General features: G+C 34.4%; 1 protein-coding gene across 3 annotated transcripts; it reads right to left on the bottom strand.

Annotated features, from left to right (window-relative positions):
• Window positions 1-11024: 11024 nt before the first annotated feature.
• LOC107919977 (sister chromatid cohesion 1 protein 4) lies at window positions 11025-22274 on the bottom strand. 3 transcript variants are annotated; one of them, XR_005923287.1, is made up of 16 exons: window positions 21578-22274; window positions 20148-20409; window positions 19771-19868; window positions 19628-19674; window positions 18236-18288; window positions 17903-17987; window positions 16931-17786; window positions 16440-16793; window positions 15751-15889; window positions 15001-15137; window positions 13336-14348; window positions 12868-12901; window positions 12199-12307; window positions 11914-12043; window positions 11233-11415; window positions 11025-11160 (listed from the first exon to the last, which is right to left on the bottom strand). XR_005923287.1 is itself a non-coding variant. In XM_016849438.2 (15 exons), the coding sequence occupies exons 1-15, from the start codon at window positions 21699-21701 to the stop codon at window positions 11317-11319; spliced, it is 3540 nt and encodes a 1179-aa protein (XP_016704927.2). In that variant the 5' UTR covers window positions 21702-22274; the 3' UTR covers window positions 11025-11316. The 3 variants fall into 3 exon arrangements, 2 of the variants coding, with proteins under 2 accessions (XP_016704927.2, XP_016704928.2); XM_016849438.2 differs by having other exon boundaries at window positions 11025-11415; XM_016849439.2 differs by having other exon boundaries at window positions 11025-11415; window positions 18236-18285; window positions 21578-22181.
• Between the last annotated feature and the right edge of the window lie 2728 nt (window positions 22275-25002).

Below are 25002 nucleotides of genomic sequence, written 5' to 3'. Positions count from 1 at the left end.
AACGAGACAAAAGGTGTTGCTATTGTAAAAAGTTAGGTCACGTCAAAGCAAATTGTTATAAACTATGAAATAAAATAGCTGCTGAGAGTAACGAGGAAGATGTAGCTGGTGCTAATTTGGCTAATGAAAGCGGTGATGATTTCTTGTTAGTGTCAACGAGCGATAACTCCAAGCTAATGTCCGAGTAGATCCTAGATTCGAGATGTTCTTTCCACATGTGTCCCAATAGAGAATGGTTCTCCACATATAGTTCAGTTGAAGGTTGAGTTGTGCGCATGGGAAACGATTCATCTAGTAAGGTAATTGGTATTAGTACTGTTAAAATTAAGATACACGATGGGACGATTAGGACAATCTCAGATGTCAAGTATGTACCTGATTTATGAAAGAATCTCATCTCCTTGAGTATTTTAGACTTGAAAAGATGCAGAATCAACATTGAGTCTAGCAGAATTAAAGTATCTCGTGGAGCTCTCGTTTTGTTAAAAGGTAAAAGAACTGGCAGTCTTTATATTCTAGAAGGTTCTATAGTGACTGGTGAAATCGGACGTCCCTCGTCCGTTACAGAGTTGAAGTCAACTCGTTTGGAGCAGAGGCTACTTGGTTATAGGAGAGGAAAATGTAAGACCGTTTCGTTGAAGAGAGGTTCTCTTTTGGATGCATGTTTTGAAAAGTTAGGGCACTGTGTTCGTGAAAATCAGACCCAGGTTAGTTTTGATTTGGCAGTGTACAAGTCGAAGGCTAGAAGTCTTCCAATTTCTAAAAACAGATTCGACTCAATTAATTCCCTTCATAGTTCAAGATAGGCTCGTGGCAAGCTTTGGCAAAGATAGCGTTGTACAAATATGAGTCAAGGTGGAGATTTGTTAAGTATGACTCCTATTTCAGTCAAATTTGAGAAATGATCTTCTAGTTAAACTCTGTTTATTTATTTCAATCAAACACTAATTAGTTTAGATTATTTTATTATTATTTGACATATGAATTTAGCTTATAAATAGACTCTTTTACAACCTTAGAAAATACACCCATTAGATATTAGAACTCATAACACATTTAGAGAATTTTGTGTTTACTTTTTGAGGATTCTTTGTTTTCGGGTTTTCGGGGTTTAGTTTTTATCTCTATCTTTTTGTACTTTTCGTTTCTTTTGCCATTATAGTAAAATTATTTTTTCCTGTGGTTTTTTATCCTCTTTGGAAGAGTTTTTCCACGTTAAATTTGTGTGTTCAATTTCTCAATTTCTTCTATTATTTTTACTTGTTCCTTGCTTAATCGGCTCAATCTCTAACATAGTGTCATTCACAATAGTGGAATTCGTAGCCCAAAGCATGGGTAAATGATATCCTCTCATTATCATTACATGGTTGATGAAAAGTAAACGTGGCCACAGGTCGTTTGTCTTTGTGATGGATGACTTGATCACTATTTGATAGTGATTGACTTTTCATGATGGAAGATGTAATGGTTACCATGAGATAAAATAGGATCATATTGGGAGAACAGATATTATCTCAAAGAGATCAAAGATATCTTATGAGGGTAACAAACTTATGACAATGTCATTGGACGAGCATTAAGTAGTTGTTTTTGTAATGGTATGTCATTGGGGAGAGCTCAGTCACGATACTATAATGGAATGACTTCGTGACTAAATGAATTTATAATTAATAGGAAAAAAGATGGAACTTAATTATAAATCATTTGAGCCTCAACTATATATGTCCAATCAGTCCCTCCTCTAGTTCGTTGAAACCAAAAATAAATTGTGTGTTTGATTAAAAATGAACGAAATGAATAGAAAAAGAGAAATGGGAAACATTCAGGAATGATTATGGTTTTCTCCAAAATGGAGAAATTGAATCATTTGGAAATGAATGTAGGTTTCCAAAAATGAAAACGAAAATGGAAATTTGCAATCATATATAGGATTACTTAAAAAATAATGGAAGAATAAGTTTATGTTTAAATGACTCATGACTCTCTTAATATAGTGAGTGTTTAGAGAGTTCAACTATGATTAAACTTAATCACTTTAATGTTAAATTAATAAAATACTATTAGGATAAGTATTAAATTAAATTAAATATTAAATTTATTAAAATATTATTATTTTTGGAATATTTAATCTGAAATCAAATTATCTGGTAGAGTCTTAATAGGAGTGTGATTCATCTATTGCTCAACTGTCGAAGGACCATCCACTGGCCACCGTCACCACTGTCGGCTCCGTCGTGTCCGATGGTGCCATCACAGGTGTGACTCTTAAGGCAGCCTGAGCCGGTTCGGTCCTACCACTAGTTGGACCATTGGCCCGATTTTACATACTAAGCCCGATTTGACTAGTTTTTGGGGTCTCGATTTTGGGTTCTTGGTCTGAATTTTTTATCTCAGGTTCAATTTTTAAGTTCAATTACCGACTGGGCCAATTGTCTGACTTGAAAATTAATTTCCAAAAATATGATATTAATTTTAATTAATTTGATTAACTTAATTTTTCTTGATCGAAAATAACTTTTCCAAAAATCACATAGGTTTTCCTAATTAATTTTTCAAGAAAATTCTTTAATCAAATTCTCTAGTTGAACAATTCTCACAACTACCCAATTTAATTTCACATCGAATAATTTGACTCAAATAATTTTTTTCCAAAGTCATAGAATTTTCTTCTGATTCAAGTGTAATTCGATCAAGTTTTTGTTGAGCTAAGGAGGGACCAACCGGACATATACAATTAAGCTTAGGTAATTGCAATTATGTCCAGAAGCATCGTTCTGATAATTCGCAATTTACTTAATCATGGAGTCGGTCCACAAGTAGTACCATGATTCAAAGCTTCTTATCAAGTAGTACCATGATTCAAAGCTTCTTATTGTATACTCTTTACGAAAGCAATTCATCCAACTTAATCATTAATATGATCACTGTCAACAAATGACTGTGATAAATTGTTTGTTCGAGAACAAGCAACACATGACCACATTCTATATTTATCAATCCACACAATGCTAATGAGAGGATTTCGTTAACTCTTTAATCGAGCTATGAATTCCATTGTTGCTAGTAAAGTCATGCCATACATAAGTCATATACCTAACATACCGGCTATGGGCTCGATCATCTTTAGAGCATAAGCCTCCACTTATAACAAAGCACATGAGTTACATACGCATGGTTAGTGACTAACTTAGGATTTAGGTAAATCATACCATGAATTCACAAGTGAATTAATTCACAAGCGGGTTCAAAATTAATTCAACTTAGGTTCAGTCCAATGTATCATTCTTCCAATGTATACATCTATGTCTCTACCCATGGAGTCAACTGCTCCGATAGCCAAGACTAGCCATCTCCCTAATTGGAATTGTAGACGACATAATAATTCTTCTAAGTATTTGAATCAAACGCTGAGTTTCATCTTTTACAAGATTACGGACTTGTGTAGATTATCTGCTAAAGTAAGTTGTCTTTCTCACAATGTAAACATTCTTACATTGCCATTTATCATCAGTGTGAACTTAGACTATCAATAAGCTAATATTTTCTTGTCACAATTTCGCTATGCATGCAAAATATGAAAGAAAGAAATACAAAAGATAATAGTGAAATGTGAAATTTATTTGTTTTTTTGTTTAAATACATAGAAAACAAATACATGTTTACTACAATATGGGCACATTTCCCAATAGATATAATGCCAACTTGTTTGAGCAACCCTATTATAAAGTCAACTTGTTTAAGCAATTTATTCACTCGTGCATCTGAGTCTGTTTTACTACAGTTGCATTGGGCGATATTCAATTGAATGAAAATGAAAACTTAAATTTGAATTGGAAATGAGATAGTATATGTTGATATTTGATACATGATAGGTATGTGATTGCATTAATGTGGTGATATTATTCATGATATGGAAACATAACTAACACACTTGTTTGGTAATATTGATGTGTGACTAGTTATGCCATTATATGCCAATGATAGCCATGTTGAATGTCAAAGTGATTAGTTTAATTATGCTTTAAATGATCAAGGTGTGTTTAGTGATTCCATTAGAACTTACTAAACATTCTTAATGCTTACTCTAGTTGTTTTCCTTCCCTATAGATTATCACCTTTTGGAACTTTCCAAGCCGGATCAGTAAAGGAGCACATACTATCTTGAGACAGTAGTTATATGTTCAATTGGTGTCTAGAGTATGTGGCATGTACATAAGGGCTCTTAGTGTGCAAATGGTCATTTTGGAGTTGATAGTATTATGTTAATTGTGGTGATGAATGATGTTGGATATACCATTTGGTATATAACTTAGTTGTGCATATTTGGGTTAAGTTTGATGCTATATGAATGTTGATTTTACTTCTGAATAGTTTGGCATGTTAAAGCTATCAAATAGGCTATTTGAATTGGTTAAATCGATTAACGATTTGGGAATGGTAAGTTAAATGTTAAGCATGTTATATAACTCAGTATATGCTTTGATTAATTCATGTCAACCTCTTGAATTGTTAGTTTCCAGTTGGTATAATGAACATGCTTGAGTTGGTAATGGAAGCATTTTGGTATGGATAGATAAAATGGATATGAATATGCCTAAATGTTGAATGATTAGATTGTATGGTATAGAATGGTTGTTTAAATGATTATATACTTGAATTTGTTGTCATTGGCTTGGTTTAATGGCTTTATTCTTGTGAAAAATTGAATGACAACACTTAGGGAATGGTTTGGAGTTACTTGAATTAGGTACCAAATGTGCATTTTTCCAAAAATAGGGGTAAGGTCGCTACCATGAATCCCTGACATCGCAACATTGTTCGATAGAGATTGGTGTAGCGACATAGATATACATGTCGTCATGATGTGACTCACTAAGTTGACAACACCATGATGAGGAAATAATGAAGTCGCGATGTCGATCCAAGAATTTTAAAACTTCACAATTTGATCATACTTCAAGTTCGAGTTACCATAAGAGTTTTCGTAAGCTCGTGTTAAACCAGAAATGATTGTATATCATATCATATGCATGTGTTCCTCATATTTAAATGTATAATGAAATTATACAGAATGATATGGCACGCGTGCGGAACAAGATCGTAGCTTGTGTAAGTTGCGAATTTATCCAAGATCTCTAGACGAACGTAAACTAAAATGAGAAACAATGAAAATAGACTAGTTGTCACAAAGGAGAGTCAAATGAAATTAAAACAAAAGAAAGATGATCCAACTGGTAAAGAGTCCAATAGAGAACGAATTAGGGTTTCTAAAAAAAGAAAGAAATTGTCCTTGGACCTCAAGAAAATGCTCTAACCAGATCTGGAAAAAACAAAACACAAAACAGATTTGTTAAAAGTGATGTTAAAGACAAAAGCAAATTGTTTTGCACAAGAATATTTGAAAAAGCAAGAAAAGATTAAAACTCCTAATTTTGGTGTGTTTCTTGGTGAAACAAGATAGGAGAAAGTCTCTCTTGAAGCAATTTTAACCTAGAATGAAAATCAATAAAATCAGCAAGCCAAAATAGCAATAACTAAATCAAAATAAATACGAAACGATAAATTAAGGCTCAAAGAGAGAAGATGACATCCTAAGAAGCCTTGGAAACATTAAGAATCCACAACTCCTTTCAATAGCTCTAATTCCCCCTCCAAGAAATAGATCTTGGCAAGAAAAATCTTGAAGATGATTCCACAACCTAAAATATTGTTAAAACAACTTCTAAAAGATTGTTAAAACAGCTTCTAAAACAGCTTCTAAAAGAAAAAGCTTGGCCTTTGACCTCGTTATTGGGCCTTGAGGAAATTTGAGCCCATCACGTTAATGAGCCTGATTTTGGGCCTTGTAACTTGTATCATGACATGAATTGAGTATGTATTTGATCGTTGTTGCTCCGCAACGAGTGTGGCATTTTTTAGCTTAGACCCGATGATTAGGTCGGGCAAGGGGTGTTACAAAATCAAATTTTAATTTAGTTCTAGAATTAGATTAAAAGTCGTTTCAATTAAAAAAGTCCAAATAAACCCCTATTCCAATAACATCAAGGATCAATAAGCTCAAAATTGAAATGCCTAAACAAAATTAGGTGTAAATAATTTCCTCTCTTTATGGGTTGTTTGGTAACAAGGAACGTGCAAATGTCATGGGGGCTAGATCTTTTGTCTCGCGATTCGTGTGACCTTAGGTGATCCGTTCGTCCAAACTCGCCTAAGCCAGCCTTTACTCAAGTGAGGATTCCTTAAGAACTCCTCCAAGGCACCAATTTGTATAGTGGATGCAAACTATGCCAAAAGAAGCCACAAAGAACAATAGAAAGCCACAAAAAAAGAATGCACAAGAGGTGTTTGAGTAAATGCTCTCAAAATTCTATTACTATTAAGAATTCAACATACAATGGAATGACTTACAAGTGAAGGGGAGGCTCTCTATTTATAGTTGAGCTCTCCCCAAAATCAACGGACAAGATTAAGTTACATCGACGGACGAGATTAGCCTATCCCTTGATTTTAAGGATTTACAAGATTACATTAAATCAAATCAAATCTAATCTTTACAAGATATGATTCCCTATCAATCTTTAAAGATTAGTTCCCATACTTATCAAGATTGCCTAAGTTTTCATGTCTTCATTATTGGGCCAACCAGGCTTCAATCTGACAGGCTTCTCCAACAGTTCTTTGAATCGGGTCAGTTCTCATGGGCTAAATGTTCCCCATCTTATCGATAGACCTCCATGGGGTGCATCTTGTGCCATGGTCACGGGCTTTGCATTTTGGCCCGTAACATAGAGACGTAGGCACTTAATCACCTTCGACTCTTTTTTTGGTGTTGTTTTTTGGGAACAAAAATGGAGAAAATCAAATAACAAAATACTCAAATGAACTAAAAGAACCTCACAATTAGGCCTCAAAACTTGGTGAACAAGTAAGTTAGGTTTTCAAAACAAAAAGCAAGCTAACCTCATACTAGATCTCTAATTGGACGTAGACATCAAAACTTGGCTACTAAATCATAAATGAAACTCGCAACTAGATTTCTAAGCTAAATAGAAATGAGAATTGGGCTCCCAAATAGAAAATAAATTGACCTCACAATTAGGTCTCTAAATGTAAGTAAACCTCAACACCAAGTTTTTAAACTAAAGATGGAATAAGAGAAATTAAGTCTCAAAACCTCACAACTAATTCTTTAAACAAGTGGACTTCAAAACTAGGTCATTAAAACTAAAATAAACCTTAAAACTAGGTTTTTAAGTGTAAATGGACTTCAAAATTAGGTTTCTAAATCATAAGTGAACCTCAAAGCTGAGTTTCTTAATCATGATTGAGAATTGAACCTCAAAACTAGTTTACGAAACAATATTGGATTGAAATTGGACCTTACAACTAGGCCTCTAACTGAAATAAACTTCAAAACTAGGTCACTAAATCTAAAATAGACCTCAAAACTAATACACTATGTAAACTAGACCTCACAACCACTAAATCTAAACTAGGCCAATGAACTGTATCTTTAAACAAAATGAACCTCAAAACTAAGTCTCTAAACCAACTAGATCTCAAAACTAGACCCTGCTAAATCACATAAAAACCTCAAAACTAGGTTTTTAAAATAAATGGATCTGAAAACAAAATCATGTATGAACCTCAAAGGTAGGCTTCTAAACTAAATGGACCTTAAAACTAAACCACTATATCACAACAAACCTCAAAACTAGATTTCTAAACTAGGTCACTAAATGACATTGGACTTTATAACTAGGTCACTAGATGAAGATCTTATCTAAAAGTTTTAACTTAAAGACAAATCATTAACCCAATATATCCTAAAGACAAATTCTTACCTCAACTATTTTATCCTAGAGATAATTTCTTACCTTACTGGTTCTATAAATTTCTCATTTCAACTAAACCCAACCCTAAAGAATTCACATCTCAACTAATCTTAAAGATTTCTTATCTAAATTAAATTTGATCTTGGGAATTTTGTATCTCAGCTAAACTCAGAGATTTCCTATCTCAACTAATCTTAATCCTATAAATCTCATTTATCAACTAAACTTGACCTAAAAATTTTCATCATATCAAGTATAAAAAACAAAACACATCATGATTTATAACAAAGTATCCTTCAAGTCATCCAACATTAAATCAGAATCTTACACCAAATCAAGAAAAATTATCACTAAGTTCTGGCCCAAGCATTACAACATTTTTCTCATCAAAATCCCTAATTTTTCAAAGGTTTCAATAAAGCATGGTTCCACTGAATTATTCTTTCAAAGAATATTGTATGACCATAGGTCAAATTTTCCTAAATTAATCAAGGAATTTTAGGGAAAAATATTTCTACTATGAATGCACGAATGTCATGCATCAAATTCAAATGTATGATAAATTTTCTCATAAAAAGATTCTCAAGCTCGAATTAGTATCTATTAACTTCTTTACCCATTCAATAGTGTTTCATTAGAATCTCTTACCAATGGTATTTCTTGGTTGATGTCTCAAAGTCTTTTGTCAAAATCTTCATTTCCCAAGCAAAATCTAATCGATAGAATCCCAAATAGCCCTGGTCTTACCCCCATTTCCGTCTTATCAAAACTATCACCAATGCAATTGGTAAGCTGCCATCAATTTTGATTTTGCCCCAATAGGCTCAACTAAAGTCCTCTCCTTGTCAATTTCATTATTTGATAAAACTTGTGAAGCATCATTTTAATTTCATAATGACTACAATGCAACAAACATTCATTCTTTGCGAGAATGTGGGAGTTACCAAAAAAAAGGGACAGACCAAAGTATGTATTTATTTAAAAAAAAAGATAGAAATCAAAGTGGCGTGGAAAAAATGGTGAAAAGGGGACAAAAACAAGGTAATTACATGCCCTAACCTAATGAAAGAATAATTTCTCAATGACAAAATTATTAAGGTTTCTTATTAATCTTCCAAGTGATGAATATTCAAATAATCCCATTACCTTTTTAAAATTATTTCTTAAAAGTCTGTCTCAGTGATGTCTTCAAATCCTTGTGTTGCGTTTAAAATCTTACATATTTCTCGTAATAGTATGTTCTATGTCACTTCTTAAAAAGATTTAACATCATGAATGCTTCTAGTCTTCAAATGAATTATGTTCAATGCAAATTTTGAATCATCTTGCACTTAAGTATAGCTTCTTTTGCACTTTACTGCACCAATTACATCCTATCAACTTTGTTGGCACCTCAGTTCATTACAATCTTCACCGAACTCATCAACCTGCAACCTATTTCTTCCCAGTTTAAGTCGCATTTTTAGGTTATCAACTTAGACTTCTCCGACCTAGGTTTTCACCTTGAATCCATTTTTTCATTTCTCTTTCTTTTCATTTTTCATTTTTTTCACAAGCATAAACAACTTGGTAGCATTTAGACTCATCATTGAGATCAATGCCCCCACCAAAATGTCGCTCCGTTTATTGTGTGCAAGCTTTTGATCTTGATATGCTTGTGGCCCTTTTTATGTAAAGTTGTCTCACAGTTGGGATACTAAAGAATGTCTAAAATATACTCAAATATATAATAATAAATTTATCTTTAATTAAATTGTTTTTAATTTAAATGGTCTTAATCCTTACAATTTTTATAATTTATATATTTTTAAAGAATTTTTAAATTTTATATATATTTATTTCAAATAACAATAATTTATAAAAAAATTAAAAATTATTAAAAACATATGTATATGTATAGAATGAACATGGACAAAATGTTCACTCTAAATGTGAAAAAATTATATTTTTTAAAATTTTATGCATTTTTAAATATTTTTTAAATTTTTTAAAAGAATTATTTTTGTCATGTGTCATGTTGAAATGTTACCATGTATCACGGCTGATTGGCTATCAATGGCATACTTACGCAAATCAATGATGTTAGTGTTGTGATACCAAAGTAAATGAAAAACTAAAAATTCAAGTGCAAACTAGATACAAATGAATAACTTCAAGTATCAACTAGATACAAATGAACAAATTTAAGAGGTAAAATATATATTAACCCTTTTTAATTTTATTCTTTTATGTACCCAAACAAAAAGTAGGGAAGGCTAAAAAGAAAAGGATTTGCTTAATTTATTTCTTATGTAGATAATTAAAATTAATAAACAAATGGAATTCTAACATCTCTTGTTTTATCAACAACAAAAAAAATGAAATAATTTGTTTAGATAATTAACCTTTACATAAATAACATATAATAACAAGATAAAATTTATTAAAAAAACACAAATAGTCTTCGTAAAGCCATAATTAAAATGTCAGCCAAGAAAATATTGGCATATTAATATTTAAACAAGCTTGTTTCACCCAATTTTAAAAAAATAAAAATAAAAATGTTTATCTTAACCAAAGTATTTTGTTTCAATTAAAAAAAAACTTTCAATTAAAAATGCTTTGTTTATCTTAAAAATGTTTAAGAAAAATCCTAGTAATATTTAAAAATAGAAAAGAATGATATCAAAAGCAAAGCCAGAATTTTGTATTAAATTATAATATTTTAGAAAAAATTAACACAACAGTTAACCATATGACTCAAAAGGGAGCAAGGTCCCTGCGAATTTCCCTAGTGATATTGCTTGTAATTAGTTGAAAACTAGTTTAGAAAATAAGATTAGTGTATAGTTTACAACCTAACTTAACCACTTATACTTACTTGATGATACTTTGAGTTAATTCCTTCAAAGCAATTATACCCAATCAATGATCGTTACATGATAACCTCAAATTTGCCTTTTTAACACCATGCATATTCCATCAATTTATTTCTAACTCTAAAAAATTCAACTAACTAATTGCACATTGTCAATTTAGTCCAGATTCTAAAAACTTATAATTTTAACTTGAAATTATACATTATCAATTTACAATTTTGTCAATTTAGTTTTAGATTACAATCCACAAATACAAAATTAATTAGCTCTCAACCAAGACTAAATTATTATGAATCTCAAGGAATGGCTAAATAATAGCAGTCAAAACAAATAAACAAATTAGCATCTTCAATTGTAAATTGATATATTTTACACAAACAATTATTATCCTGCTACATTTGTCGTAACAATCAACATGATGTGCAGTTCCATCCCACTGTTAAGGCTACCCAATTACATGAGAAGACCTAGACAACAACTATCTTCTTTTTTAAAATAAAATTTGAAAAACAAATACCATTTTGAAACAAAATAATTACCTGGTGTGGCCTGCGCATCAGAACTACAACTACAAGAAGGCACTTTTCACCGTATTTGCTCTTTCCTTTGGAAGGGAGATCAGTTCAGAAATCTGATTTCATGAGTTTTGCTCCAGCCTTTATACAGATGTTGTCGAAGGGTTTCACCTGTTCTACATGGATGTAATCTCTTGTCTTCAGTACCTGCAGATTCCGGAAATTAACACTCGGAAGCAACGGACAGCATCAAGATTATATATGACCGTATTCATCAGAGTGCTATTTCTACTTGCATGTTGGTGTTGCAGTTCTTTTTTAATAATTCAATGTTTTATCCTTGATATTGATCATCCTGTTTCATGAATATCTTTCATTTGCATCTGTTAAAAGGTCTCCAAAAGTGGCATTTGTGTTTGAACGAGAACATTATTTTGTATTAGTAGTTGTGCAGAAGTTGTGTATTTGAATACAGACTTGCTACGGTAAGTTGTGCATTAGTACCTTGCGCAGAAGTTTTATTTTTTCAAAAAAAGAAAAGCAATTTCAGAATAGAAAAGGAAAAGAAAAGAGAAATGAAGTTTTTGACAAAATTTGCATGCCAAGTTTTATACGCTAAAGTATCTTACTTGCAAATATTCTGTGGATGATAATGCTAAGCTCTTTAAAAGTTAGTTACTACAAGACAAGTTAAAGTAGACATACCAGTGTTTCAAAAAACATCCTCGATGCTTCTTTACGTGTTTTACGAGCCAAAAGACTGTCCATGGAAAGTACCTTACGTCCATTTACAGCTTCATCCTCGAGTAAATTCTGGAGATATTTGGCAACAGCCCTGAAAGAAGGGGTATTAGCAACCATGAAGATGTGAACTAACCACATTCCAGTTATTCAGGTACAATAGATTATTTTTACAAGTAATGCTAATTAATGATGAAATTATGAGAAAAGTAAACAACTAAAATAATCAACTATTGGGAGCCTAGAGACCTTGTGCGAGAGGACCATCCACTATTTTCAAGAAGACGGCTTTCATCACATGGCATGCCATCATCATCATCATCCTCACATAGCTCATCATCATCTACATTCAGAAATTCTGAAAGGAAAGATAAAGAAAAAAAATATCAACCAATAGAGAGTCAGGATCGATCAAGTTTGAGTGGGTGGGTGGGTGGGTGGGTGGGTGGGTGGGGGGGAGGATAATATGTAATTAGAAGTAAAGAGGTAGAATTTAAGAAAACATTAACATTTTCTTTTTGGGGGAAACCTTTTAGGAGAGTCCATGTGATCCTAACAAAGTCCACCCTCCCAGCCTACAACTTTTTCAACTAAAATGAAAATTTTATGTCTAAAGTATAATTCATTCAGCCAAAAACTCTCAAGTCATTTCCTTGAAAAACTCACATAAATATAATAGAAAAGATTTACTTTTAAGAAAATATTAACATTTTCGTTTGGGGAATCTTTTAGGAGACCATAGCTCCTAGTGAACCTAATAATGGTCCACCCGGCCTACAACTTTCACAAGCAAAATTATTAATTCAGAAAAAAAGCACTCCCAAGTAATTTCCTTGAAAAAATCAAAAAACAATAAATTCAAAAAATACCATTCAAGACCAAAACGTAAAAGCAAAATATAAGGCAATAAGATGAAACCTGTATCATTAGCAACTGCTACATCCTCATATTCCTGCACCTCAAACAGCCAAAATAGTCATTTAGGGGATTCTTCAAGCCTTCAAACAAAATAAGAAAGACTAATGCCAAAAAAATTTTCATACTAAATAAATTAAAGAAAAAATAGCACATTGACTAGACATTGATATGCATGTTGAGGAACAGAATAGTTTTCTGAACTTTAAAACATCCACCATGCTTTCTAGAATTGAACAAAGTTAAATTTTAAACAGTAATCAAAATATATTTAAGAAAATAATTAAAGTATCGGAAAAGCCCAATGTCGATGCATGCATATACACTATCCTAATTAATTTTTACTTTTTGCTGCTAGAGCATAATTTTAATTCATACAAGGCTATAAATTGCAAGCGGTTAGGGAGAAGTTAAGAGCACTTGAATATTTTTAGATCAACACAAACATGCTACATGTGGTAAAGAACTTACAGCTTGATTATCCACAAGAGAGGTCCTTTCTTTACTGACTGCATTAACTTCCTGAAAGGCTGGAGTTTCACCATCATTTAATGAAGCATTTTCCAGAACCAGAACAACCTTTTCAGAGTATGTAGAATCCATTTTACATTCTTCACTACCCTTACAGATTGGGTCCTTATCATCATGATCCGAGAGTGCACCCTCAACCTGAGCCTCATCTACTACACCAACTTTATCATATCCAGTTTCACATCCATTTTGAGCACCATTCGCAAATTCACCAGTTTGTATGGTTGAAAAAGAATCTGTTCTATTCTCAATAGGTACACAGCTGTTTGCTATATTGACCTCAAATCCAGTTTTACTTTCTTCCAACAATTTTGACTCTATTTCAGCTGCATTAATACTCTGAACATTATGTTCTAGAACTTCAGTAAGATTGGTCCTATTTTCATTTCTCAAATCCAATTCTGAAGCATCCTCCCCAGGTTGAGTATTCATTTTTTGATCAGGAGGAATACATGTTGCATTGTTTAAGATAAAACCATCTATGCTGTTAGTTGTCTCCACAGCTGTCATCTTACCAGTATCTCCAGTAACTAGATTAGAAGGGGATGATATTTCGGACTCGTTCAGAACAGAGCACGTAGCTGCATTAGCAACCGCAACATTATCTCTTTCAATATCCATTCCCATGATCCCATCCAAAGGTTCATGTCGCAAAAGTTCAGGTACATCATCAACAGCATTTCTGTCCTGCTGATCATTCAGATCACTGTACTGACCCTGCTGAATATCAGCCTGAATAGGAGTTCCAGCAGATTGTGCTTGCATGTCATTCCCATTATTCACGGGCATGGAGCTCCCTTCAATGCCGCTGCCTTCGACAATATTAGGCCTTTGAGAACACCCTGAATCCTTAGCTACTTCAGATGATGCATGAATTTCATCACCTTCAGAAATCCTGATACCACTTAGGTCATAGGGTCCACTGTGCAAACATGCCAAGTCACCTGATACACCTGAATGGTGCACCAGCAGTTAGCAACTTATAAAGTTAAAACCAATGCATTAGGCAGTCCTGGATTATCAGAAGCAGAATTCAATCAAGCAAAAATAAAATCATGATTACATGCACAACCATTAGGATAGATCACTGATAAATCTTGCAGTCTATACAATTTAAGTACTCGAGTATGCATTCATATATATGACATCAATACCACAAAACTGAACTCACACATATACCACTTATGTCTACAGAAATGAGGTAAAGGTGTACAAACTAACAGGATAAAAACTTGTAGAAGTAGGGGGGCTTGTTCTAATTAGGGCCTGAGGATGCCCAAGATTAGACAAACATCTAGAGTAAGTTATAACTTCGCTCAATGAAAGCAAATCCAGTTTGTCCAGGGCCTTCAGGAAATATATTTACATTTGTATCAATAACATTTCCTTTAAAGTAGCAAGTTGGGCGGGGTTCACCTGAAGCAATTCATTTCATCATTTCTCCCTCTACTCCCATTCAGCCCATTACAACAGCCAAGCTACAATATTCAATTTTCAGGCCCATTGTATCAATTAAAAAGTTGAAACCTTTGTTTCTTCACACACACACACACGAACCCAACAAAAGCATGCAGATGCACTGAAATTTCAGCACTTTGATCTCACCAGTAAATATAGGTTCACTAAATATTTCATCTTCCAAGAATTGTCTCTGAATCAATGAAATTTCAGGGCGAGTGCAAGGCGCTTTCTTACGTATACGACGTATGTCTTCAGTATTAACCAACTGCTGACGTATTGTACTAGATAGGAAAAAAAAGGCAAATTAATTAGTACTTAACTACTAGATTGAAAATTTTGGCCAAAAAAAAACTCTTGAGTGAAAAACAAAATGCAGGTTTAAGAAGGAAAAAAAAAGGCTTCTAAGATTCAATTAATCAGAAAAATTTCCATTCAAGGGTATTTCATTATGTGCCAACTTGACAGGTAAGGAACATGAACTTGTCATATCTTAAGCCAGTCACTGGAATGTAAACCACATATGTCATGCTACAAATGAATTGTTATATTCTAAAATCAGTAGGCAATCAAGTGTTCAACACCACTCAGCAAAAGCCCCTCTTGGAGAAGTTGAAGACAACAGAAGGGCAATAAAGTTCTTCAAAGATCGATGGCACTTCAATGTAGGTTAAAGGATGAGAAGACCACAAAAGAAAACATGGACCAGTAGAAATTTCCATACGCATGAATTCATGGACAACTTTTAATTTATAAAATCAAAGACAGTGAACTCATCAAAAACAAAACACGTATTGACAGTCAATAATAAGCGAAAATTTTCAAATTTCAAATACATTAAAGAAGAGAATAAGCATCAAAACATTAGCCAGTGAAAGAAAAAACTTAATCACATACTCGCCATGTAAGACCATGGTATCATCCATAAGCACTTTTCTCTTGGTGGCACTACGTCTTGGTGCGGATCGTGCACGTTTCAATGATGCTACTTCAAGGGCAGGAGTTGCTTTCATTTTGAAAACTGAAGATCTTCCAACTGAAGCAATTACAAATTAAGTTCATTCGTAAAAGTATTCTTTATGAAGAACAACCTTGCAATCCAATGGATAATGACATTCTAGGTCACAAACCTTTAAATTCATCAATATATATCACTGAACTTATATTATGAATAAATTGGGTCACTTAGGCTGCTATATTCAATAATTTTAATAGAAAAACTGACTCAGCATGCATACAAGGCTTATTTCTTTACATCTTATTAGGATAATGCCTAAAAAGTTTGCTCAACATGCATAAGTGGCTTTTTTTACCGACAAAAACATTTGTTTTCCTTTCTGAAATGGACCCTATATGCATGCTAAGTCAACTTTTTCTGTTAAAATTACTTAACAGAGTTAGCATATGTGACCTAATTTATCAATAATAGAAATTTAATGATATAACTTGATAAAATTAAAGATTTGGAACCTGCATGAAATTGATGACAAGTTCAATAACTCAGTGCATAAATTTATCCCAATCCAGCTATTCTAGTAAATTCATGAATGGCAGATAATACTTCATTAAAGTAAAAATGATGTTACCTAAAATAGAAGACAATAAGTCATCATCATCAGGAATCGATTCTGCGGTTCTGAATTGAGGTCTTCTAAATGATTCAACTGAGTTCATACTCTCAACAGTTATTGTACTTTCGGTTATACTTCGTTTTTTGCCTGAAATGAATTTGTTTCCGGCATAAACTTCATGATTCCCTTCTGGAACCTCTTTGTCTAGAGTACACTCACCCAGTAAATCACTTGGTTTATCAATAGGTCCTTCCGGTACAGAGAGTAACTTTTCAGGTGCAGGCAAATCAGACATAGCACAATTATTTGAACTTTCCAACTGATCATCATATGCAGCAGGTTCTGACATCTGAATTTGGAAGGCTTCACCTGTAAAAATAGTTAATAAGATACAATCCAACACGAGATCATGATGATAAAAAAATAATAATAATAATTTTGTCATGCATAATATTTTTCAAAAAAATTCTATGTAAGGCTACATGCATAAGACTAGTAAAACAAACCTTGCACCTCAATGCAAGCTCCAGAAGGATCAAACTCCTCCTCCCTTCTGGACAGGTCGACCAAGTTTTGCTCTGCAGCAACCAAATTCTCAGATACAAGAACTTGCATGGATGAGACATCTTCATGAATAACAGGTCTTTTAAGATTCTCAAAATTGTTCGGTTCCTGACAAGCTTGCACTTCACCATCAATAACTGTTGGTCTACTGGGCGATTCAAAAGGACACGAAGGATTTGAAGCTGTTGCTTTGGAAGGTGAATATGACTCTTCCAAATTATTGGTGGTTTCAGCATCATTGCCAAATTCTGACTTGTATGATGATTGATAATTCTCCAAATAGCCACCTGATGTGGCCACACAGGTGCTACTTGAACATGTTCTTCGAGCAGGGTCTTCCAAATCAAAGGTGACATTGGAGCAGCTAGGAGATTCTGCACATTCACCATCGGTTCTATCTCTTGAGTGCATCACACTGTAATGTGCATCTTCCACTCTATCCAAACCATCAGGTTCTCTGATAGTCATATCAGCAGACTTGTACTCTTCAGAAGCAGCACCATGGAGAGAATTTCCTTGTGGTATACTAACAATAGCATCACAATTTATATTAGTTTGAAAAGACTGATCCACTGGAATGTCATCCGCATGGGGAAGCATTGATTTATTAGAAGCATGTTCTACATATTCAGAATTGTCCAATTCTATATGATTATGATGTTCTGGTTCTACTTCTACATGATCACCACCAGCCAGTGGATCATGAACACCAGACAAGTTATGCACTTCCACTAGTCCAGGAGCACCTGGATCTTGATCATACTCGCCAATTTCAGAATTTACAGCTAGACCTTCAACCTAACAGCAAGCAAAACATATTTATCAAGGGAATTCAGATAATAAAAAGGCTAGAACATGAACTGCGGTCACAAGATAGACAAAAAGATTCCTGTAATGTTGAATAAACAACAAACCTGATCCCCAATGCAATCGATTGACACAGCTTCTAAATTACTTGGGTCTTCTGTTTCTGGTACATCTGACCCCCGATGATCATAACTATAACGACAAATTTGTAAGGTGAGCCAGAATTTTCAATGGTTGCATATATTAACCAGTGAAATTAATAATAGCTTAATAACTGTCAGCGTTGAAATCAACCCAAGAGTAGAGTCATATGACCAATTAATCCAATAATGATTGAAGGAGAAAAAAGTAAAAAATGAGTGTATGAGGCTATTGAGCATTTAATATACAATATGGTTGGAGAAAGAATAGTGTCTTTATATATAATATATCAAGCTTACACTGAAGTTCCATCATCTCCTGGCACCGAAACCCTATCTAGGACAAGTTCCTCCTGCTCAAGATCAAACCAAGATAAGAATTTTCAGTAGATGATTAGTGCAAGAGAATAAAACACTAAGTAATAGAAAAGAAAAAAAAAGGTCAGCTAATTAATAGAGAACACAAGCTTAATACAAACCCTCCACTCAGGGTTTAGATGAAATTTGAAGGACCATAAACAAAATCATCCATTCAGCAATTTAAAGGTTCTGCTGACCAAAGGATCCCAGTGAGCACATTTCAACTTCAAAAGCCAATTAGTAGGTTTTTCTTCTAGTTAGTTTCATTTTTCATCATTTTTAGTAGGTATCCCTTCAACATCTTTGTGAGTTAGAAAATATTCCCATCCTGGTTGGGAAGCCTTAAGCACATATAGACCATTCTTTCTTCCAATATTAAGACAATCAAGGTTTCCCTTCTAAAAAAAAAGTAAATTAGCTAACCCATTGCCCCAAAACCCTAAAGTAGTAGTTACTGTTATGCAATATTGTCATAACCCTTCATTCCAAAACAGATTCAAAATAACTAACTCTAGAGAAGAAGAAAACAAAAGAGTTCAGAAAGAAACACAGTAGAAGATTTACAAGTGAGGCAAAGAAAGGCAATTAGGCACAACTGCCTCAACACCATCAAATCAAAAACAACAAAAAGAAAAGGCATGGCTAAAGAAAAAGTGGCATAATTGAAAAAATCAGCCATAAATCATGAAAAACCAAAATCTTGTAATATTAAGAAAAAAGAAATAATACACTCAATTAAGGTTCAATTCGCATAATGACGTCCTTTTCTTTTTTATTTCCTTACGATAGAAGGTTACCGAATGCATTGATTTCTGCTTTCTTTAGTTTCAAAGGGAGTGTTGCATTTCAATTTGTTATAGGTCCTATCTTGGGTCTCACTCCTTCAACAAACAGGAGTCCTTCAACTCCAAAATACAGATGTAACTTCTACTTAATGGAGAAAAGTTAGTGACGATTTCAGTAGCTATTGTGTCTTTGTGTACATTGTATAAGGCAATATCAACCCTCGATGCAGGATATACACCTGCAAAGCCTAGATATTAATCTTCTTATTCCTAAATCATTAACCAAAATCCTAACCAATTTCCTTATCAAATTTCGGTCCTAAACCCAAGTTACCCTTCAAAAAAGAAAACACCCAAGTTACCCTTCACTAAATCAACCATCAAAACTTATCACAATTTCTCATCCATTAAAGCCCTAAAATTAGATACTTTTGCTGGCTATGTAACCATAATTTCTCAACTTTCTAAGGCCTACATTAAATTGCCTCCTGCTGATTCCTGATTAATTTTCAAGAAAATGTCAGTGATACAAGAATAACATGATTACCTCATCAAGGAGACCAATCTGAGAAGTATCCCCATCACCAAACCGCTCTGGAAGTATATAAAACACAGAATTTTAGATTTACATATTTTCTAATCGAAACGTAGCTAAATCAATGATCATCACAATCCAGAGCTTGTACTGACCATCTAATCCAAATTGTGAAGTGGAGTAGACCATGCCATCCATGGAATCTTGAAGAGTAATCTGCTCTCTTGAGCTAATGTGATGATCAACATAGTTACTGCCAACAAAGCTACATATTAATCAACACTGAGTAATTCCATGTATAACCTATGTTGCTCGGACTTTTCATTTTACTTGAAATACCCGTGTCCAACAGTCATGTCTAAGACATGGATGTGAGGATATGCCCGTTTCAGACACATAACTGTATCTGTACTCATAAAGAAGCCCAAGTAACATAGTGGATAACTAATGAAAAGAATTCAGTGTTATCTCATTTGACCAAGGCAACAGAAATCAAGAAAACCAATCTAAAAGGCAACAATTAGGAACTAACCCGTGGAAAACCTCATTATCAGGCAGCTCAAAATCATCAAGATCAAAAGTCTCAGGCAAAGTGATTGAATGGTAGGGCGCAGTCGATTCTTCTGGTGGTAAATCAACTGCAGTGGAGCGAAACGCTTGCTTTATCTTAAGCAAGGCTTCACTGCAATCATCAAAAAGGTAATTCACCTTTCTAGAATATATCCTCACCACTCCAAGAAGAAGATGACTGGACAATCGGAGTGCAATTGGTACGTCAGGAAACAGAATAGAGTCTGCTCAAAGCCATATTAACAAAAAAAGAAAAAGTTAAAGTTAAATATAAAAAGGAATAAAATTCACGAACATGAAGGAAATTACATATTCGAATGTGACAATATAACTCTGTCACCAGCCTTGTATAGCTTAGTCCACAGTAGCAACAAAACCAGAAAAAGAGCTGAAGAAGCTCAAAGGAAAATTCCTCCACCGAGTAACCAAGTAAAACCACACATATTAAGAACATGCTACCAACACCGCGGATATTTAACATATTCTGTATGGAAATTATTCCTACAGAACCAAAGGTTTCCAAATAGGCCAATAGAACTGCCAACAAGCACCTCAAAATAGGCCCAAAAGGGCCATGACAAGGAAGAAGCATAAAAGGCCTAAAAGATTAACTTATGCATAACTAAGAACAAAAAGGATAATGCTACGAACGTTAAAAAAATATTTCTATTAATAAATGGGAATTTGGGCATGAAATTTTCAGTTTCAAGAACCAGAGACCCATATCAGAAGCAAAGTATTGGCATTTCCACCCTGCTCCACAATTGTCAAGAGAACCCATGTTTTACCAAATTGACAGTTTCATTTCATCAAGCATGCTGATTTTCACGCTAACCTGGTATTTAAAATTTTCAATTCATAAATACCACTTCTACTAATGGATGTTTAACAGTTGAAACTACTTTTATTTCATCAAGCTGATAGAAATACTTAATAAACTTAGAACTATGTATGACCATCATTAATTCCAGTGGTTGGTTTAATAAATCAAATGTCAAGAAAAGAAAAGAGCATATTAATAGGACAAATAAGAAAGGAAATTCTAACTACTTCTTGCTATTTAGTTCCTCATAAAGTAGTTAAAACTAAATCGGAAATATGCAAAATCATAATTGATTAAAAAAAGGAAACAATGACTGAAAAAGCAGTACTAATTATGAAGTAAATATGTTTCTCGTATTAAAGTAAAATCATATATTTTTCTCACCGGAAAATTGCAGTTTCAATGTAGCACAAGCAATAACCAAAGAGTGCATAAATAAATTCTGATACAGCATAAAAGAAGAACATATCCTGACAGTCTATATTAATCTAACCTTAAGAAGACTAAGATATTGCTCTATTAAGTGGAAAAGGATAGATTAAGTACAAGTAGACTTAAAAGGTACTAACCAACAGAAACACCGATGTCCGTATCCGCCACCTGATTCTTGCGGAGTTTCCTCTCCAGATGGGCAGCTATCCATATCGTCCCCAGTGGACCTTTCTTCGCCAATATAAACTGTGAATAAAACATTTCTCGCCCAATACAAACCCTATTTCTTCATACAATGTAACCAAACCCTATTATTTAAGCTTAAAATTAGAGCTTTCAGTAAGAATTCAACAAACTGGCAAAGCTCACAAGAGAAGAGAAACCCTAAATTTCAAATTCCACAACAGAACCCTTCACTTTCCACTTCTAGCAGCGGAAATGAACAAATTAAGTTCAGAATATCCCTAAAAATCAATAGCAACAAGGAAACCTTTACAAATCTCCGTCCACCAAACAACCTGTGAAACCCTCCCAAAACTCCGTAAAGGGCCCCATTTCCGCTTAATTTCAGAACCACCACTCAGGAGAAGTTCAAAATTTGTGCCGTTTCAGTTTGCAGAATCGCCAGTTGAGTCGGATCGCACAGACGCAGATCAATTGGAGACTGGGAAAGAAAAACAGAAGGGAAAGCGCTAATTTTAGTAAATGACTTTTTTGTAATAAGAAATTAATTTCGAAATTCAACGTTGGTTTTGTGTTCGTCGTTGTATTAGTGCAGGTATGTTGGACACGTGGCGCTTCTTCACTGGTTGGTTTATTTTGAATTTTATGACTTCTCCAGTACGTTTTGTCAAAGGCGTAGCCTATACTTCCATTCTTTTTTGTTTGCCAACCGATCTCTTTCATTAGAAAGATACAAACCGAGACAAACGAGGGCCAAACTCGGGCAAAATACCAAAAAAAATTAATTTTTTTTAAATTTATTAAAATGGGTTTGATGTTTTATTATTTATCGGAATTGGTCCTTTTTTCTTAAATCGCGTCCACGTCAGCGCGATGTCAGGGGACATATCAAGAAATCGCGTCCATGTCAGCGCGCTTTGCTGACATGGCAACAAATCGCGTCCTCTGAAGCGCGATTTGTGTCCACGTCAGCAAAGCGCGCTGACGTGGATGCGATTTCCTGGCAAATAGCACACCCTTGGGGACGCGATTTCGCCGTGTTTCCCACCTTAGGATTTTTAGGGTTTTTAAGGTTTTTAGAGAAAAAAGTAATCAAATAAGGGATTAGGGTTTAGGGTTTAGGGTTTCATAATTAAATTAATTAAAATTTATTAAAAAATGGATTATGTTTCGTGTTTATGGGTTTTTAAGATAAAATCAAAGCAGGATGATTTATCAGAAGGATTTTTGAAGTCGCGCCCACATGTACGCACTTTTGCTACAGTAGGTCCTGGAAAAATAATTTCGACTTGACGTTTCTGATCAAAAAGTTTAAAAAATGCTTCAAGAAGGATACTTTATGAGAAGAATTTGTGAAATCGCGCCCTCGTGGACTCGCTTTTGCTACAGTTGGTCTTGGAAGAAATAATTTCGAGTTGACTTTTTGAGCAAATAGTTTTAAAAAAGCTTCAAGCAGGATGCTTTATAAGAAGAATTTGTGAAGTCGCGCCCACGTGGATGCATTTTTGCTATAGTAGGTCCTGAAAATAATTTTGAGTTGACGTTTCTGAGCAAATAGTATAAAACAACGCTGCAAGCAGCATGTTATTTGAGAAGAATTTGTGAAATCGCGCCCTCGTGGACGCGCTTTTGCTACAGTAGGTCTTGGAAAAATAATTTCGACTTAGCATTTCTGAGCAAATAGTATAAAATCGCTTCTAGCAAGATGCTTTATGAGAAGAATTTGTGAAATCGCGCCTACTTGAACGCGCTTTTTCTACAGTAGCATGTTTAGGCTGAGGCTATAAATGAGGCAAAAAATGTTCTGAGATTGCATAAGTCATAGCAGAAACAATTTAGAGAGGCTAAGAAGGTTAGAGTTTCAAATATGAGTGAACGTATTAGTGGTGTTATTTACTACGATGGTGAGGTTTGCCACACGGAGAATGGTGTTGTTTTTTTGTCAGAGATTAACATAGATTTGACAGACCTTCGTAAAAGAATTAGGCGTAAAATTTTCGGAACGATGCCAATGAAAGTTCTATCTATTACATATCGATTCTGTTCCTCTGTTGATCCGGTGACATATGACTCGTTCGACATAAAAGGTGCTCGTAGCTTGGAGGCAATGGTGCAAACTCATCATACTAGTGGAGCACCTTATATTGAGTTATATGTACAATTTACATCGCTAAATGATGTACTTGCGACCGGTGTTCGAGATGTATACACGACCCCTGGCTGACATTCAGTTAGCGGGTTAAAAAACACGGAACAACCCATGTTTGGTAGCGGTGTTGAATGCACATCCCCCGCAAGACACTCTGTCGGTAGATGGGACATGTACGTCGGTGGCTCGATGTTTGATGCTGGAAATACGTACTGGGGAACGGCATCAAGTTCTAGTGGTTGGCAATCTACATCCAATTGGGGACGTTATGAAATGCCCAGAAGAAGGGATGATGTACTCCCTACGATGTTAACCGGTGAGGGGACCTTGTACGCTGCAGATGATTGTGGGTTAGAAGATGACTCCGATGTGGATCCACCTCGAGAGCCTAGGCCCGATGGTGCAGAAGTTGGCTTATTTTCTGAACCGGAGCCTATTCCAACAGAACCTGAAAATGCTAAAATGAGTTCAGATGAAGAAGAAAATCCACGATTCAGAGCATACTCACCTCTATCCCACATGCATAATGTCGATCTATCTACAGATAATGCGTTAGAGTTTTCAGATTTACCACACCGGTTGCGTGATCGTACAAGTTCAGGGCTAGATTCGGGTGAATTTGAAGTTGGTAATCAATTTACCAACAAGGATAGTTTTATTGGTGCTTTGAAACAATATAGCATCAAAAACAACGTTAACTACCACGTCGTTAAATCCAAATCTGATAAGTTTAAGGTGAAGTGTGCGGTGCAAGACGGCACATGTTCATGAAAAATCTACGTTTCGTTAAGGAAAATGACAGGGTTGTGGGAGATTAAAAAGTACAAAGGTCTACATACATGTGCTGTAGGTACAGTATTGACAGTATCTGAATAATACTTTTTTTATGTAATGTTGCATTATTTGATGTACTCCATTTATAAGTGTTTCACAAGATCATCTGAAGATGGATTCAGCTATATTAGCTAGCTTGATACTACCCACGGTAAAAGCAGATCCCAAGACTTCAGTACCGGTGTTAATTGCCAATATCTGTAGCCAAATGGGGTACACGCCCTCTTACCGCAAGGCTTGGATAGCTAAGCAAAAGGCGTTGGAGAAAATGCATAGTGGGTGGGACGCTTCATATAATGAAATATGGCAGTGGTGTCATGTGCTAGAGAGATACGTCCCAGGTGCCATCACAGACCTTGAAACGGAACGCGCGTATTACAACGATCGATTACTACG

Source organism: Gossypium hirsutum, chromosome D13, assembly GCF_007990345.1.
Source record: "Gossypium hirsutum isolate 1008001.06 chromosome D13, Gossypium_hirsutum_v2.1, whole genome shotgun sequence".
NCBI lineage: Eukaryota > Viridiplantae > Streptophyta > Magnoliopsida > Malvales > Malvaceae > Gossypium > Gossypium hirsutum.
Note: the sequence above shows the minus strand (reverse complement) of the source record. Positions and strands in the feature narration are given on the sequence as shown.